Source organism: Rhipicephalus microplus, chromosome X (assembly GCF_043290135.1).
Source record: "Rhipicephalus microplus isolate Deutch F79 chromosome X, USDA_Rmic, whole genome shotgun sequence".
In the NCBI taxonomy this organism is placed as follows: Eukaryota; Metazoa; Arthropoda; class Arachnida; order Ixodida; family Ixodidae; genus Rhipicephalus; species Rhipicephalus microplus.
The window spans coordinates 261,913,492-261,932,200 of NC_134710.1; the positions used below are offsets into that span (position 1 = coordinate 261,913,492).

General features: G+C 46.2%; 1 protein-coding gene across 1 annotated transcript in view; it reads right to left on the bottom strand.

Annotated features, from left to right (window-relative positions):
- Positions 1-2,273: 2,273 nt before the first annotated feature.
- Positions 2,274-18,709, bottom strand: part of LOC119161568 (cell division cycle 7-related protein kinase) — a 47,265-nt gene continuing 30,829 nt past the window's right edge. The window contains exons 10-11 of the mRNA XM_037414108.2: positions 4,197-4,346; positions 2,274-2,631 (exon numbers count right to left, since the gene is read on the bottom strand). Of these exons, the coding sequence (XP_037270005.1) occupies positions 2,372-2,631; positions 4,197-4,346 (410 nt within the window). The 3' untranslated portion in view covers positions 2,274-2,371. The remainder of the gene's footprint in view (positions 2,632-4,196; positions 4,347-18,709) is intronic.

Here is an 18,709-nt window from a genome sequence, read left to right on the forward strand (position 1 = left end):
ACTACGGGCAACTTCAGAAGAGTGCCGTCAGTGAAAGAGCTCGCATTTGCCGGACCGATGGTGCAGTACGGGCACAAAAGGCCTGGGAGGCCGGCAGCCACTGCGTACCGATGATCCAGCAACCTTCCAAGACGCGCTAAACTGCAAACTAGAATGCAAACGCCGGTGGCGGGCGGATCATGCAAACCGCACCACCGAGTTAACTCGCGATTTCAAATGCTCGTCATGGCACAACAGCATCAACGTGATGACTGCGGTAGCGCGTTCAAATGCCTGCTTTCAGCGGGAGTTTCTCCAGCAACACTTTTGCTTCCGCTGCAACGTCCGTGAGCGCCTCCGGTTGGGAACAACCACTGTTATTGACGCATAGAGAAATGCATTTAACGGCTCATTACACTCCTCCATGACAGTGGTCATACGAGGCACAATGTGCGGCATGTGAAATACACACTGTGGTAAACCCTAGCCAAACGTCTGTAACCTCTAAGCACGAACATGCAACCAATAATTGTGAAAGACTTCAGAGGAGTGTTGGGTTGAACCCACAGCTAAACACCGGGGCTGTACGTTTCAACTTTCGCTGGTTAACCATTTGTACAAAGTGCTTAGGGGGTGATTTTTTGAATGCAGCTCAAGGTGTCACAGCACTGCCAAATGGTAGGGCAAGGAGGTAGTCACAAATTTAATGAAGTGCACGTTGCAGGGTAATTGGAGGGTGAATAGTACACGGAACGCCAAAGGTTTCAACATACTGCCGGTATATAGTATACTCAAACCTCGTTATAACGAAGTTGAAGGGGAGCCACAATTACTTCCTTATATCGATTATAACAGTTTGTGGCAATGTATGCTTAGATGGGCGCACACCTATAATCATGCAAAGAAGGAAACCGCCTGAGGTACCGTCAAAGCTATGTGTATTCCAATGAGCGAAAACGCCCTGTGATTCGAACGCGCAAGCACTTGCGACGGTTGATTCGAACATACCGCGCTCCGCAAGTGCTCTCAGCATCATGCCCAATCCCGCGGCGGCACCTCTCAACGCTGCGCGCGAAGAAGGAAAAGAGAAAGAAAAGAGTGTCGCGGATTGCTTGCTCTCTCTCAAATGACATCTGCGACGCGCCTGTACCACGCTTCTCCCTTTCTCGTCTTTACACGTAGAGCCCCTTCTCCTTTCAAGGCCGCGGGCAGAGAGAAAGAGAGAGAGAAAAAAGAAAGGTGTCGCTGAGAGTCACGGAGGAAGGAAACGTGCGGAGAGCCGGAGAGCCCTCCTTTCTCGGTGCAGAGCACGGAGGAAGGAAAAAGGTGGTGCAGAGGGTAGCAGCCATGGTAGAAGCGGAGACGCAGCCGTTGCCGTCTTGAGAGCAGGCACTGCGCCGTGCTCCCGACCGGGTTGCAGAAATTAGGTGCCTTTTCTCATCTTCTAACCACTACCACCACCGTCTTGAGAAGGAAATCGCTTTTCACCGCGGCGCTGCTTCTCGGTCATGTGACCGGCTGAGCGCTTCCTCAATCCCCTCCACTGGCTGTGTGAGGACGGCTCTCTCGGCCGCGCGGGGCGTGACTGTAAGGTCGGCGCGGAATTTTTGAAAGAGTCGCGCCTAACGAGCGTCAAACTCCGCAGAAAACGATATACTTAACACACTACGGTCGGTTTTTTTTTGATAGACTATTTGATAGACTAATCTAGTTCGTTATATTCATTTACCGGTCAATTTTACTTCGTTACAATGAGGTTTAAAATGCATGGTTCTCAAGAGCTTTCAAGAATTATTTACTCCGTTATAAATATTACTTCATTATATCCCATTACGTTATAATGAGGTTTGAGTATAATGCGTCCCGTCTGTCACACATACACTTAAAACACCTGCTTGGGAACAGATGCTTTGTTTCATAACGCTAAACAGCCAGCTGCAGTCCCAAATGAGAGATGGCATTAGAAGTGCCAAAGACTGCAATAATGAGACCCACAATTTTTCTACAAAAAAGATGAAATGTTTCCCTCAACAATGCAGCCTATATGTCTGCCAGAGAAGTTGATTATGACCCATGATGGTTTCGGGGTGTGCAAACCTGCTTTATGGCATACTGGTATAGCATAGCATACTATATATAGCATAGCTATGACAGAGCTCACTGGTTTGAAAGGTCAAACAAATAAATAAGCAGCAAAGCACAATAACTGGAAGTCACATATACTCAACTTCTGCTATCAGCTAGCTTTGTATGAGCAGTGCTCAGAAAGCTATGTGCGAGAAAATGGACAACTATTAACCGATACAATTGTTTTTTTTTTATTTTCTCATCAATTATAGAGGTAAACTGCAAACAAAGTCTTGAGATCATTCTTGCCACTTCACATTTTTCACTAGCAGAGTTTCTCCTTTATGAAGTCATGCTCTAGGGCATCATCAGCTGTGATTCGAGTTGAAGGGTCGGGGTCAAGCAGCTTGTAGAGCAGGTCATAGGCAGAGTCTGGCACATGATGCCATGATTCATGGTATCTGGGGGGCACCTCTTCGAAACCATTGTCTGTCTCCTCAAATTTGACACGGGTGCCTCGTAGTCTTTCACATAAACATTTTAGATCTAGCGCTGGCTTTTCATGGCTAATGGTAAGCAGTTTTCCTGGAAACAACAAAAACCAGGTGATCAGGTATTGCATGCGGGAAAAAAGTACTTCTGGCCTCACATACTTTGACACTTGACAAATGCCACACGGCTTATCTAATACCTTCCTGAGCTATTGAATATTTAGCACCATTTGAAATTTGTAAAGCTATGTGCACCACCTTCAAAATAAAAACATTTTTTCAGGAGAGTATGGATGACATGGACAGAAACTACTCCCAAGATGAAAGCACAGTTGCTTAGTTTGGACGATATAGACAGCGTTACTCCTGAAGAGGAATTTGACAGGTTTAAACAGCACATGCAGGTGGTGCAAGAGTGTCAATGTACAGCAAGGACATGCAGTTTTTGTTGCACCCCAGAAGGTTATGTGCCTGGTGTGTTCCTACTGTTTACATGATTCTCTACGAACATAAAGCACAAAAATTGCGAAATCATCCAGCACAAGTATGGACCGCTTATAACGTATGTCATTGCAGCCGTGAATATCCACACTATAATCAAAACAACCACTTTCAAGGGACGCAGTTGCACAAAGCCTGTTGAGTATGCAGCCTCGCGTGCTCAGAGAATTGAAGCATGCAGCGGCGAGCTGTACACATTGTCGGTGCCGCGAGGTTCTCGAGGCGCAGGCAGCCGTCTGCTCACGGCTCCTCCTCACCGACAAATGGAGAGAGGTGGTGCGGATAAGATGATGCCTACGTGAGGAGTGGGCTCAAGCATTGCGAGCGATGGAGAGGGCTGACACACGGCGAGCTCGTGACAGGCGGGGGAGAGATGTCACCGCGCACTGCTAAGAGAGCGTGACCTACTTGGCACCGCTCCAACACCTGTGGCGAGGGGAGCGGTGCGGAGGGAGGGACAGCGTTACACAGGCTAGTCAAAAAGCTGCTTCAAATCTAAGTACAGCTACTTCTATCACCATATTCATAGATTTATTGCAGGAAAACGAGACCAGACGTGGATAACTGACTTCATTTCTTAATGATGGGTGTGGTGTAGCTTGAAATGTAAATACACACGAACAGATCTTCCAGCACTTCCCATTGACATGTTGACTCATTGCACGTGCGCCGCGGCAGGTAGGTCTTCAACTCAACGAGCTTTATTTCGAAAAAATTTTGTAACCCTTCGAGCTGGCATTAACGAGATTGAACTGCAAATCCATATTAGCAACTGTCTACTTCACCTTTAAGTCTGGATATGGAAAGGGTCATGTTAGGACTGCCAGAAAGGAGGGGCTTATAACATATATGCACACACACCCCAGTCCAAACTTCTCACTTTATTCAGTTTCAGCATATAGATGTGCTTCATAATGTATTCTGTTCAAAATAATGATCTATAACAATCAAATCTACATGTATGTAGTTACCCCGTATTACATTCTATAGAAAAATACACCATCATTAAATATTATTGCGCTCTGTTGTGATTGACATTTATATTCAAAATTCCAGTCAATTTTATCACCCAGTGTCTGGGTGATATCACCCAGTAAATGTTACATCCTTTTTCTTGTGACTGTAAGGTTGGCATGTCAGCAAAATGATGAGACTCACCGATTTTTTCAGCTGCTAACTTCACAGGAATGCTTCCAATAACTGTGATGATTTCTGCCAATGAAGTGAGGTCATCTTGGCCACGGAAAAATGGATAACGGCCACTCAGCAAGGACAGAAATATGACACCTGCTGACCACATATCTACAGCTGGAAACATACAAAACAATAAGGCACAGAGAAAAATAATTATGCCAAAATGTTTCATGTACAAAAACACACACAGCACTATTAGGGCCAAGCACCAGCACTGTAGATAGTGTGATATGAAATGAGGGACTAGGTGACCAGATCTACCCCATCAGAAATATGACACCTGCTGACCACATATCTACAGCTGGAAACATACAAAACAATAAGGCACAGAGAAAAATAATTATGCCAAAATGTTTCATGTACCAAAACACACACAGCACTATTAGGGCCAAGCACCAGCACTGTAGATAGTGTGATATGAAATGAGAGACTAGGTGACCAGATCTACCCCATCAGATATAGTGAAGCCAGCAGAGATTTTACCAATACCAAAGATACCTTAGCCATACTTTGGTGCACAGCACAATATAACTAACAAGACATCAAAAGGAAAAAAAAAATGCTAGTAAAGGCATGTTTCTATGGACAACCAAGTTTCAAATTGCACAGCAAAAACACTTCAGCAACTCCAACGTGTTTGCACAATGATATCTATTAGAATTTTGTATGCTTGTATGTGGCAAACTAAGTACCACAGGACAGTGCAGATATGTGCATTAGATACAGGTATGGCACATTTGTGATTAACAAAATCAGTACTAGAAATAAAACATAACACTGAGATTTTGTCCTGTTCTCCATTACAAAGCCATATAACAAGCTTCAATTCAGGTGTATCTGTAATATACTGCTTCATTCATATTCATTTAATTAGTCATAAATTGCATTGACAGAGCAAAAAGGCCCGTTCAAATAGGTTATCGCCAAAGATGTGAATACTTAGATGCTAAATTACAATGTAATTGTAGCCATAAATTGAAATCAATAAGTGTTCTAACTTTTTTACTTTATGTTACATGTTTAAATTGTTCAATTCGGTAGCTGTGAAGCCTGCTTAACCATAATCCCATGACAAATGACAATGTTAACATATGAATTACAAGATGTCACACACACAATGTTCCGTTTCTACTCTTGTATAAGCCACACTTTTTTCCACCAGAACCTTCTACTGTGCGGGTTATGCACGATGATGATGTTTGGTGTTTTGTGGCGCAAGGGCCATTTCATGGCCAAAGAGCGCCAGTTTATGGTACTAGAGATATGGACAATGATTGTGATAAGTGGTTGTATAAGGGCCTTGAAATTCCTCGCGCTAAGGTGCGTCACAACATACAAGTGATAAAATCATGACCATGCCGTGAAAAGTGTGTGGTGTTAATGGATGACAAAAGTTTGTGATGATAAAAACCATGGTGGACATCTATGGCATTAGCACAAGTGCCTCTATCGTTCACACCCTTGCGTCCAAGGGCCGTGAGGCAAGTGCTTTGTTCAGTGTGCCTTCGTGCCCCTCTAGTTGCCACTCTCCCCGGCCGCTTTTTCTTACGCACCCTTCCGTTTTTTGTCCACCCACTACTCTGAGCACCCTGCATCGCCAGACACGGGCCGTGTTTTCACACTGCCACCCATCTTTCAAAGAACGGTCGGCCATCTTTCCTGTTTTTGATCGCTGGTACTATCGTTGGTGTCGCCCGCCGGCTGTATCCGATCATCTACGTCTAGTGCATGCACTTACGCTACCCCACCAACTCTGATAATTTGCGATTCAATTAGTGTTTAGGACTTGTTCTTGCTCACTTCGCACTCGGCTCAGCATGCCCTCAACACGCGTGTGGAAGAGCGAAAACGGCTGTTGATTTGCGCGGAAAGAATCACGAAATATCGAAGTTAGTGATGCCCTGCAAACCTGCCAGCGCAACAAAGCGATTTTTTTTAACACTGCGGCGCGCACTGATACAGGCGGCCGTGCTTTGACTTTTGCGCGCGGAGGCACTCTCTCAAGTTTTTTTACATGCCAGTTGCACGTTTCACAGACCTTCAAGCAAGCTACCCAACCTGCCTCCTTCCCGTGTGTTCTGGTTTTCAAGGTCCCCTCCCGCCACATTCTTCCTACTCTTCTCTGTATCGACACTCCTTGCCATTATCTCGCAAATCTGCTCTCCTATCTTGATCACAACCCCTTCGCCTGTCTCCAACGCTCCGCGATGCCAGCCACGTAGGCTCGAATTAGTTTCCTTTTATTGACTAGAAATGGGCCCAGAGCTGTTCCACGCGTTCTGGCATCTGTGTCGCGTGTGCGCGTCTTGCTCACTCTCGGTGTGCGTGTGCACACTCTCGGTGTGCTCGGTTTGCGTGTGGTCAGGATGGCAGACGGGAGGACTTGCACCCTTTTTCCTGCCGCTCAACAAAACATCGAAAGTGTGACCGTTTGGCTTGAGCATAATCCACATGCTAGGTGCCGTGTTGCGAAGCGCTTGCTCATAGCTGTTGACTACCTGGCAGCCAACTTGCTGCTTCGGGCGTCCCGGTATTCAGCTGTGGAGATGGTGAATATTTCGTGGGCGGCGGTGACGGCTACATGCGTGCGAAACTGTTTTCGGGAGGCCGACTTTGTTGACGTTAGGCCCGATGCTGAGCCTGAAGCTTCCGAACTGCGGCGGTGATTTGTGGCACCGCGTCGTCGACTCCGACCTGGGAGTGCGGGTGGGACATCTGTGGCAGTGGTTTAATTATGGCTGATGATAATGCCGACACTGCGGAACCATGCAAGGATTAGGGCATTGTGAATGAAGTACGTGGCAAGAGCAATTTTGAGGAATCGGACTGCGAGAACGATGAAACTTTGGAGCCAGTGCCTTATGCTGCTTATGCCATGGGCCTCGGCGAACGAACACCCTGCCGTTTTAAATGAACTCGAGACCCCCTTTATCGTTTCTGCTTTTCAAAACACGTGTATCACAGACTTTTTGGGAAAAAAAAGTGTGTTTTCACTCGCACCTTTTTTAATAAAAGCTGGGTTTCATTTACTACGAACTTCGGGATACAGGGAACGTATGCCGTGTCAGGTTCAGGTTCGGTATAAGCCGGCTTGACTGTAGTTCTGGGAAGTATACCTGAATATGTGCAATCTGTGCACGCTTCATAACCTCCAAGAAGAACACGTCGCAATCTATTGCCTGCCACTGCCATGTTGGCGGGAGCATACTGCGGGAGCCATCAAACGGTGTTCAAGTGGCACACCGGTTTTCTTCACTAGGCCCCTCATACAGAGTGAGTAGGGCTGTCTCATAGAAGGCCGTTTCTCAAACACAGCAAGGCTTGACATGTCATTATGTGGAATGTGTTGGGCGATCCTTGTTTGAGTTTTCATTAAGATAATATTTAAAAAACATGTAACATCTCTAGGTGGAGCGACCATTCGTTTGATTCCACGTACAGGCTTTCCACGGGGCTAGTGCGAAAAGCACCCGCAAGAGAGGCGGATGCCTAGATGAACAGGATCAAGCATTTTAAGGGCAGTAGGCGTCGCAGACTGATATGCTATTGCCCCATAGTCTAGGCGGGTACGTACGAGGCTTTTATATCAATTTATTAGACACTTCTTGTCACTTTTTACGTAGTGCGTGACAACACCTTTAGAACGTTCATGGCTTTGACACCCTTGTTTTTTAAATACTTGATGTGTGGTATCAAGGTTAGCTTGGTGTCCAAGATTAGGCCTAAGAATTGGTGTTCAGCATTAACAGAAAGACGTTGCCCATGCAGTTGAATATTGGGTTCAAAACAAATACCTCTTTTCCTGGAGAACAAGGCACACGTGCTTTTCTGTGCATTCAGTCATAACCCGTTTTCTTCTGCCCAATTAGAGACTTAATTCAAACCAAGCTGAACCTGCCTCTAACACATGGCCAGATTGCAAGATCTAAAGCCAAGCTGGACGTCGTCGACATATGTACAATAACACATATTGCGAGGAATGGACAAGCGTAAAGAATTCGTTTTGATAATAAAGAGTGTGCAACTAAGTACACCACCTTGCAGCACGCCTGTTTCTTGGACAAATGTTTGGGAAAGAACGCTGCCTACTTGAACGCGGAATGTCCGGTTTGACAAGTAACTTCAGATTATAGCAAACATTCTGCCACGCACGCCAAAAGGGGGGCAGGTCTTGATTGATATGTGGGGTTTACCGTCCCAAAACCACCATGTGATTATGAGAGACGCCGTAGTGGGGGGCTCCAGAAATTTCAACCACCTGGGGTTCTTTAACGTGCACCCAAATCTGAGCACACGGGCCTACAACATTTCCGCCTCCATCAGAAATGCAGCCACCGCAGCCGGGATTTGAACCCGCGACCTGCGGGTCAGCAGCCGAGTACCTTAGCCACTAGACCACCGCGGTGGGGCAAGGGGGGCAGGTCTCTTAATATTCCAAAGCACCATGTTGTATTACAGTCAAGCCCGCTTATAACGAACCTGAGGATGACGCGGCATTCGTTCGCTGTATCCCGAAGTTCGTAGTAAATGAAACACAGCTTTTAAAAAAGTTGCGAGTGAAAACACAAACTTTTTTTGCCCAAAAAAGTCCGTGATGCACGTCTTTCCAAGAGCAGAAGCGACAAGGGCGGTCTCGAGTTCATTTAAAACAGCAGGGCGCTCGTTCACAGAGGCCTGTGGCATAAGCTGCATAAGGCACTGGCTCCAAAGTTTCGTCCTCACAATCAGATTCTTCCAAATCGCTCTCGCCTCGTACTTCATACGGTTCCGCATTGTTGGCATCATCATCGGCCGTAATTAAACCATCGCAACAGATGTCCCACCCGCTCCCCCAGGTCGTAGTCGACGACACACTGCCACAAATCGCTGCCGGAGTGATCCTGTTCGGAAGCTTCAGGCTCGGCATCGAGCCAGACGTCGACAAAGCCGGCCTCGCAAAAACAGTTTTGCGCGCATGTAGCCGTCACTGCCGCCCACGAAATATTCACCATCTCCACAGCTGAATACCAGGACCCCCAAAGCGGCAAGTTGGCTGCCAGGTGGTGAACAGCTATGAGCAAGCGCTCCGCAACGCGGCACCTAATGCGCGGATTACGCTCAAGCCAAGCGGTCACACTTTCGACGTTTTGTTAAGCGGCAGGAAAAAAACGTGCAAGTTCTCTCGTTGGCCATATAGACCACACATTCACACCTAGAGCGAACAAGACGCGCACACATGACACACATGCCAGAACGCGTGGAACAGCCCTGGGCCAGTTTCTAGTCGGAAAACGAAACTAATTCGAGCCAGCAGTGGAGATGGGCGAAGGCGTTGTGATCAAGATAGGAGAGCCGATTTGCAAGAGAAGAAGCGCAAGGAGTTGCGATGCGGCGGGAGGGAGACCTTGAAAACCAAAACACACGGGAAGGAGGCAGTTTCGTAACTTGCTTGAAAGGTCGACGAAACGCGCAACTCGCTCGTAGAAAAACTTGAAAGAGTGCCTGCGCGCGGCGGTGTTCAAAGAATCGGCGGCCGTGGTCAAAAAATCGTTTTGTTGTGCCGGCGGTTATGCGTGGCCTCACCAACTTCGATATTTCGTGATTCGTTCTGTGCAAACTAACAGCCGTTTTCGCGCTTCCGCATGCGTGCGGAGGGCATCCGAGTGCAAAGTGAGCGAGAACAGGTACTAAACACGAAACGAATCGCAAATTATCAGAAATGGTGGGGTAGCGTATGCGCGTGAACTAGACGCAGACGATCGGATAGAGCCGGTGGCTGATGATGTTGGCAAATGGTCTGGTCACTTCAGGCGGGCGACACCAACGACAGTACCAGCAATCAAAAACAGGGTAGATGGCCGTCCGGTCTTCGAATGATCGGTGGCAATGTGAAAACACTGTCCTCGCCTGGCGATGCGGGGTACTCAAAGTAGCGGAAGGGGGGGACAAAGGACAGCGGTGTGCGTAACAAAAAGTGGTCGAGGAGAGCGGCAAATAGAGTGGCGTGGAGGCAGGGTCGGCATTTAACAATAAGAATGTATAGGCCCCTCGCCGATGCCTGATCGGTGGTCGAAAGTGGTTTCCCGGGAAGTCAGCAGAGGGCCGACTCCGTTCGCTGTAACCGATCAGCAGCGCTCGGAGAAGTTCGTTGTAACTGCGATTTCGAGCCATTAAACCAATGTATATTTTCACGGTCACGCGGATATTCTTCGTTTTAAACGAAAGTTCATTTTAAGTGGGGCCATTGTATGTGGGCTCGACAGTATATGCTTTTTCGATATCGAGGAAAACAGAGAGAAAGTATTGCTTATGAACGAAAGCGTTTCCGATCAATGCCTCGATACGAACAACGTGGTCGGTGGTGGATCTACCCTCTCACAACCCGCACTGGAATTGGTCGAGCAAATTGTTTGTTTCAAGGAAATGTACAAGTTGGCACTCTACCATTTTTTTTGAAAAGTTTACACAGGCAGCTTGTAAGTGCAATAGGCCTATAACTCGAAACTGAAGAAGGGTCCTTGCCCAGTTTCAAAGTGGGAATAACAATAGCCTCTTTCCAGGAAGTAGGGATAGCGCCAGAGAACCAGATAGCATTGTACAAAGTAAGGCTTTTTCTGTTTCGATTGGTAGATTTTTTAACATTTCATACAACACAAGGTCAGAACCTGGGGCGGAATTACTGCAGGAATTTAGTGATCTTTGGAGCCCAGCTAAGCTGAAAGCTTGGTTATATGCCTCGTATCTAGTAAACTTGTGTTTGAGTTTCTGCTTTTCTATTCTAGTTCTGCATTTTTGGAAAGCGTCAGTATAGTGTGACGTGCTGGACACCCATTCGAAGTGTACACCGAGGAAGTTCACCTGATCTTCCAAGGTATCACCCTGTGTGTTTACGAACGGGAGTGAGTGTACTTGTCTTCCTGCTACCCTACCAACCATGTTCCAGACTTTAGCCTTCTATGTATATGAATTGATCCCTGACAAAAACTTGTGTCAACTTTCCCTTCTGGCCTGCCGACACATTCTTCTGCCTTGAGACTATTTTTTTAAAGCTGTCAAGATTTTACACTGTCGGTGAGTTTCGAAGCAACCTCCATGCTCTGTTTTGCTGTTTGCGCGCGTTTCAGCATTCACAGTTCAACCACGGCATACGTCGTTTTCCAGGATGTACATTCGTTTGTGGGATACATTTTGTTGCAGCATCAATCAAAAATGCTGTGAAGTAGTTGACAGCAGCATCAATGCTCAAAGTACATATGTCACTCCAACCTACACGAGCAATGGTAATAAACTGTTCCCAGTCAGCTCTGTTTATGAGCCATTTGAGAACCCGTGGTGGACACTCAGTTGCTGTAGATGTGCTCAAAACTATGGAAAAGTGGTCACTTCCGTAGGGATTACTGATGACTTTCCACTGGAGTAGAGGCACAAGAAACGGAGATACTATGCTTAGGCCTATGGAGGAGTAGGTATTATTAGCTAGATTGTAATAGTTTGGTTCTTTTCGATTCAGAAGACACGCACTCGACGAGAGAAGGAACTGTTCAATCAATCGACCTCGCGCGTCGCAACGAGAGTCTCACCATAGCCTGCTGTGCACGTTCAAGTCTCCGAGGAGAACATAACCCTCCGGAAGTTCGTCTATTAAGGACTCGAAGTCATGTTTTTGTACATGATAGCCCGGAGGTACGTAAAGAGTACAAATTGTGATCAGTTTGTTGAAAAGCATAGCTCGAACAGCCACTGCCTCAAGAGATGATCGGAGTTGAAACTGGGTGCATGATCCCTTGATTCACTATAATGGCAACACCTCCAGATGATGTCATAGCATCATCATGGTCCTTTCGAAAAATAACGTATTTACGGAGAAAGTAGGTGTGCTTTGAATTTAGGTGTGTTTCTTGTACACACGGCACTTTTGGTGAGTGTTTGTGTAAAAGTTCTTGGACGTCGTCAAGGTTTCTGAGAAAGCCCCTGACATTCCAATGTATAATTTGAGTGTTCATGGTGAATGTAAAGTAGTGCTGTGTGTACGAAAAGCGAGTGGCTGTTTAGGTGGGGAGTTTGAATTTGAGTAACAGGGCCGTCACCAGGCCCTATTATCTGCTTTTTTGTTTTCTTGGCACGCTCCAAGGAGCTGCACCACTCTTTCAGTACCAAGGGTACTGACGTATCCATTGCCTCCTCGGAGGCACTGGATGCCTGCACGTGCGAGCTGGTAGTTCGAATTCCGGGCCTCCGAAGCCTTGAGACCCGAGGACCCTGGAGTCTCTGCTCTCTGTTCGTGAGTAGGCGAAGTAGTCTGGACTACAGTCGCCTTGGGGGCAAATGCCACAACAGCCGGCTCGCTATGCACGGGCCACAGGAATGACGAGGGGTGGTGCGGCAGTGCCCCCTTGACACGCCGCATCAGCATATGTAGGTCCATAGAATGGCGAGACTATTCACCGTGCTTGCTTAAATGAAATGTTCTCCTTCACCTTCAATGTAATTTTCTTTTTCTTTCTTCCAGTATATGCAAGAGCATGAATATGAGACATGGTTTCCTTCACAGTTTACACAGTGTGGCGGTTGTTTGCAGTTCTCAGACACATAGCTTAGGACTCCACATCGTGCTCAAATCTGGCGACCACGACAGCTTTTAGAGCCATGGCCGTAACTCTGGCATTGGAAATTGGAGGCAACGACGAGAGTTTGGTATGTACGGCCTGAAAGAGGTCTTCGTGTACCCTATTGGATGGATTCCGGCAGTTTACTCGATCCAAACGTGAGTACTAAGTGTTTCGTTGGTGTTTCCTTGGTTATCTCTTCTGATGATGATTCGCTGTACATTAGTCACATTTTGGCTCTTTCACCCCTTCAAAAGTTCAGTTTCGGTCAGGTCAGGTAAGTCTGCGTCAGATACCACTCCGCTAGTTATGTTCATTGATCTGTGTGCTGTTACGGTGATCGGTACGTCACCGAAAGTTGAGAGGCCATCTAGCTTTTCAAATTGTTCTTTGTCCCAAATTTCGAGGAGGAGGTCTCCGCTAGCCGTTTTGGTTACCATGTCTACAGCCCCGAGCGGTAACACACCTGGCAACTACAAAAGGAGATACAGTCCCCTGGCTTGCTTTCCAGTTTTCTCACAGTGAATGACGTAGAAATGAGGAAATGTTTCTATTGGCTGGTTGAAAAAATTTATGTCATCGGTGCGTACCCGCTTTAAGCCGGTACGATCGGTAAGTAGCGGGAATTCTCTATGCATGCCGGTCTTATTTTTATTCAGCAGCGTTGGCGGCCCCCCACCACGCAGCCCAGCAAGGGGACGCTGCAAGTTTGCGGATGCTGAAAGCTTGCAGACGTCAGCCGTACAACACTGCCATAACCCAATGCGCCTAGACCAAGGTAGGCTACTTGCACAGGGAAGTAATTGGAAGTAAACAGAAGAGAGAAGTAGACAGCACAGACTAAAAGTGAGAGATAAAGACGAAGTTGTAGGGTAGAGGTACAGGAAAAGGCGATTGCCGATTTCCCCTGGGCCGGTCGGCCCAGGGGTGCCGTCTACGTGAAGCTGGCGCCAAAAAAAAGTGTTGCCTCTGCCGGGGGGCCTTAAAGGTCCGATTACCCGGCGTCGACTCAACCCCAAGGATCCCCTTTTCCCCGGACACGGCTCAGCTACGCACGACTAGGTGCGGAAGAGGTCGAAGCCCCCCAGTTAGCTCGAGTCCGTGGTGTCGCTACACACCAAACACCTGCTTGCGCAGAGGCCCCTACTGGGGGGTTATGCACGAATTGGGCCAATAGCTACACATTTACACGCTGAAGGAAAGAAGTGTACATATAAGGGCTCATTTTCATTGTTAGACAATAGAATTAATGAGGACTAACAGACAATAATGCCAAGAAAAGTATAGATGATATTACAATTAACATTACAATTACAATTATATTACAATTATATTAACATTACAATTACTTCTAAAAACGTACCCTATACTTTCCTTGGCAGGATTGTCTGTAAGATCTCATTAATATTAACACACTGTAGTGCCACGGTGATTCCTATGAAGAATAACGAAAAAAAGACATATCTGACTTTTTCATTTCACTATCTATGACGAATTATTGTCGAACAAGCTCACCCTAGCAGTGCGCTCGCAGAGCTTTATCAACCCCTGCTACAATGCTACAGTGACGCATCACTCGCAGCACAACCGACTCCACAAGCAGTCGACACACTGCCCAACAATGTGCAGGATGGCATCCAAGGAGTGTGACGCAGCAGCACGCCAATCTCTGGGCCCAATCTCAAAGGCCTAGGTTTTATTAAGTCCATAGTCCCCCCCTCTCCCCCAGTGGGGGGTGTGGACTATACACAGGGGAGGCTTACACACAAGTATATACGGTATATTGGCATTCTCATTTATATTTTTACAAGGGCCTGCCTATTCAAGTTTGGGATGGTTAACTGTAACACCAATGCATATTTTTGTTAGCGCATTTTGGGTAGGGATTCTTCACAAGATCTTAGCTTTGAAATTTCTGCAATAGAAAAGCCGCTTCGATTAAAAAATGTATATGGTGCTCGGCTGCTGAATTGACTATGGAAGGTTTAATCATGGCCACGGCGGTTGCACTTCATGGAGGTGAAATGCTAGAGGCCCGTGTACTGCGCAATGCGCGTGCACAATAAAAACACCAGATCGACGAAATTTCTGGAGCCCTCCACAATGGCATTCCTCATAATCATATTGTGGCTTTGGTATGTAAAATGTCATATTTATTTAGAAGGCTTTGCTGAACCTCAGTTTCGATTTTGCAATTCAAACATGCAAAAAATTCTAAAAACATTTGTTAGTGACAGCCATTTGAATTCGATATGCAAGTGTGTACACTTCTTTTTTATAGTACATCAAAACAGACCAAAATATGATTTTTTGCAAGCATCCTTAAAGGGCTAGTGACATCAAATTACAAGGCTATAAAAAGCCTGTAGTAGGTTTCCTCTGCATGCAAGAACACTTCTTTAAGGAGGCACATGGGTTTATAGCATATCTAATCTATTTTTGAATGGAATATGATAAGGGTTGGCATGCTTACTTAGTTTGTTCTCCTCATTCTAAAATGTGGTTACTTTTTCTGTAGCTCCATTAGTGCATCAAATAATCAAGATCACAATCTCTATTCTTCTTACCACAATAAAAAAATAACCACCAGTCAAAAGTTTACAAATGAGATAGGGATCAACAGTAGAAAGCATAAGACACAACATGGGAAGCACTTTTTTGATTCAGTCATCATTTCTTACATTACAGTACACTAAACTTCATATCTCTAAATGTGATGATGGTGTGGTCACACAAAAGACTAATTTTAAAAACTTGCATCAAGAGAAATTGAAATATGCTTCCTATGTTGTGTGCCCCGAACATACAGCTTCATGCTGCGAAAAGAATTATTCTGCTATCTTTAATAGTTTCGATATATTGCAGGAATTGTCAAGCAGGGTGTACAAATTGCCATTTTGAGAAAATCAAGAAAACAAAAAATTCTAACATTTTTAACTGTAAAAATGTATGTACTTTGAATTGCACAGTCACTAACATATATATAAATACTAGAATGCCTAAGGAGTGCGACGCTGCAAGCTGAGCGGATTGAACAAGTACTTCAAGAAGTACAGCACAGTAAAGTTCATTGAATGTAACCAAGAACAAAAAATTTTATATTAAAGTCTGCCGACAAGGCCGCTCTTCAGTTTGGTGATGGTACAGACGCCGATGTGCGACGAATCTGCACGCATCATCCGCGGTCCGTCGAATGACAGAGCGATGCATTCTGGCTTGTCCAGAATGAGTTACACATAAATGTTGCGAACTGGACTTGTGCACTCACTCATCAATTTCGAGGCTACATCAACACAGAGATGTTAGTTTCCTTTTCACGTAAGACTGCCGCATTTTCGAGTGGATACCGCAACATCGTTGTGAACACGTCGTTAAAAGCATTCTACCTTTTGCCGGTAGCACCCATTTCACGGGGGCAGTGAGCACGTTCACTGCGAACAAATTCATTTTCTGTTGTTCGTCGTCGCGCGGCATACTCCACTCTGACGACCCGTCATGCAGTTCACACACAAACAAGGTCCTTTCGTCAGGCGGGTAGAGAACTGCGGCATCAGCGCGTTTAGCGATAAGACTGCACTTCCGTTCCGTCGCTGCAAAGGTCGATATCTCTCGTAATTTCACTTCTGTTTTTTACTTCATCATCATCATCAGCCTGACTACGTCCACTGCAGGACAAAGGCCTCTCCCATGATCCGCCAGTTAACCCGGTCCTGTGCTTGCTGCTGCCAATTTATACCCGCAAACTTCTTGATCTCATCTGCCCACCTAACCTTCTGTCTCCCCCTAACCCGCTTCCCTTCTCTGGGAATCCAGTTAGTTACCCTTAATGACCAGCGGTTATCCGGTCTACGCGTTACATGCCTGGCCCATGTCCATTTCCTCTTCTTTATTTCAACTATGATATCCTTAACCCCCGTTTGTCCCCTAATCCACTCTGCTCTCTTGTCTCTTAAGGTTACACCTACCATTTTTCTTTCCATTGCTCGCTGCGTCGTCCTCAATTTAAGCTGAACCCTCTTTGTCTCCAGGTTTCTGCTCCGTAGCTAAGTACCGGCAAGATACAGCTGTTATATACCTTCCTCTTGAGGGATAGTGGCAATCTACCTGTCATAAATTGAGAGTGCTTGCCGAATGTGCTCCACCCCATTCTTATTCTTCTAGTTACTTCAATCTCGTGGTTAGGCTCTGTGGTTATTACCTGCCCTAAGTAGACATAGTCTTTTACAACTTCAAGTGCACTACTACCTATCTCGAAGCGCTGCTCCTTTCCGAGGTTGTTGTACATTACTTTCGTTACTAAGGTACTACATATGCTAAGCGCAGGTTACTAAGGTATTCTCCATTAACTCTTATCCCTAACTGTTCCCATTCTAGGCTTTTGAAAACCTCCTGTGAGCACGCGGTAAATAGCATTGGGGAGATTGTGTCCCCCTGCCTTACACCCTTTTTTACTTGTCGTCCTCTAACTGATGAGACAAAACACTGCTGCTTTCAGTGACATTGTCGGCAACCGACAGGCTGTACGTGAGCTAGTACTACACCGGTGACTCGGCGACCGCCGTTGACCGCCACGAATCCGTTATCTTTGTTGTCCTGAGTCATAGCGGAGCTCTTTTTGAAGTTCACGGTGAACGAACGATCGCCACAGCTTCACGAAGTAGTGTGGCGCGGAACTTCTTTACTGCAGCAGGCAGTCGACAGCACCATGAAAAAATGGCGCATATTCGTGCGCGTCACGATGGTGAAGCAGATGCCGGAAATGCCACTAGGCCAATCAGTTGCCTCTGTTTTGTCACATGCCCCAAGCAGCCAATAGAATCGTATGCTGGTGCTTCACGATGATGCGTTTTTGCTGAAAAACAAATGAGCAGGCGAACCAACGGTGGCGGGTAATTGAAGATGAAGAACGAGATCAAAATGACCACGATAGCTCGTGTGCACCAGCAACAGTTCGGCGCGGAAAAAGCGCGATTTTAGCATCTTTTTGCGCTCACATTCATCTCACAGGGGTGTCATAAATTGATTTTGCGCCAGAAACAATGACGCGAGAAGCTAAAAACTTCTAAGTGTAAAAATAGGTACAGATTCCGAAAATGTCAGCTTCAAAAAGTCTATTTTTTTCGCAATTTTCGGCCTTCTAAAACCCGTGTCTCCGCTTAACCCTTTGATGATTTTTGCCATACATGTACGGCATTGCTTGCATGTTTAAAATGTGCACCTTTTATGTTCATTTCTTTTGCTTGGCATGGCTGCCATGCTTCTAGAATACACGATATTTTATCAAGCGCAAGTGTCTTTTCGTTGTTTGTTTGCTTCGCAAAGCGGTGCTGGCTACCGTTTGTGCATTCATGGTGTGGCTGGTTTAAAACGTGCGCATTTTTCGATCAATTCTCTTGCTTGGCTTGTGTTTGCCACACTTCGGAAATAAGTGGAATTTTTTTCGTGTGCCGATGTCTCTCTCTTTCATTTTCTTTTTCTGTTTCAAAGCGACGCGGAGAATTTCGGCTGCGCACCCGAATGCACACGCGCTGCGGCTGGTTTCGTCCATTGGGTGGTTATTGCTTCTAGCGCCCCCAAAGCTGATGGCTGTCTGTTTTCTAATCTCTCAAAGGGTGGCCAGGACTCTCGTTTATTGCTCCCCGGGGCGCAACTAGATCAGTTTCCATGCAGTGCTAAATTAACCAACAATGCCACCGTGGTTGCATTTCGTATTTTGAGGACTGAAAAATTAACTCTGTCGCATTGGTGATAACAGGAAGGACTACTGCAGCTTTTTTACTCATCTTGCTTTGTGGACAGGTGCGCAACCACACAGTTTTCTTCCATGTATTCACTGATGCAGTCCGCATACGCTGCAAGAGTTCACCGGTTGCTCTAGTGCTAGAGAGCTGA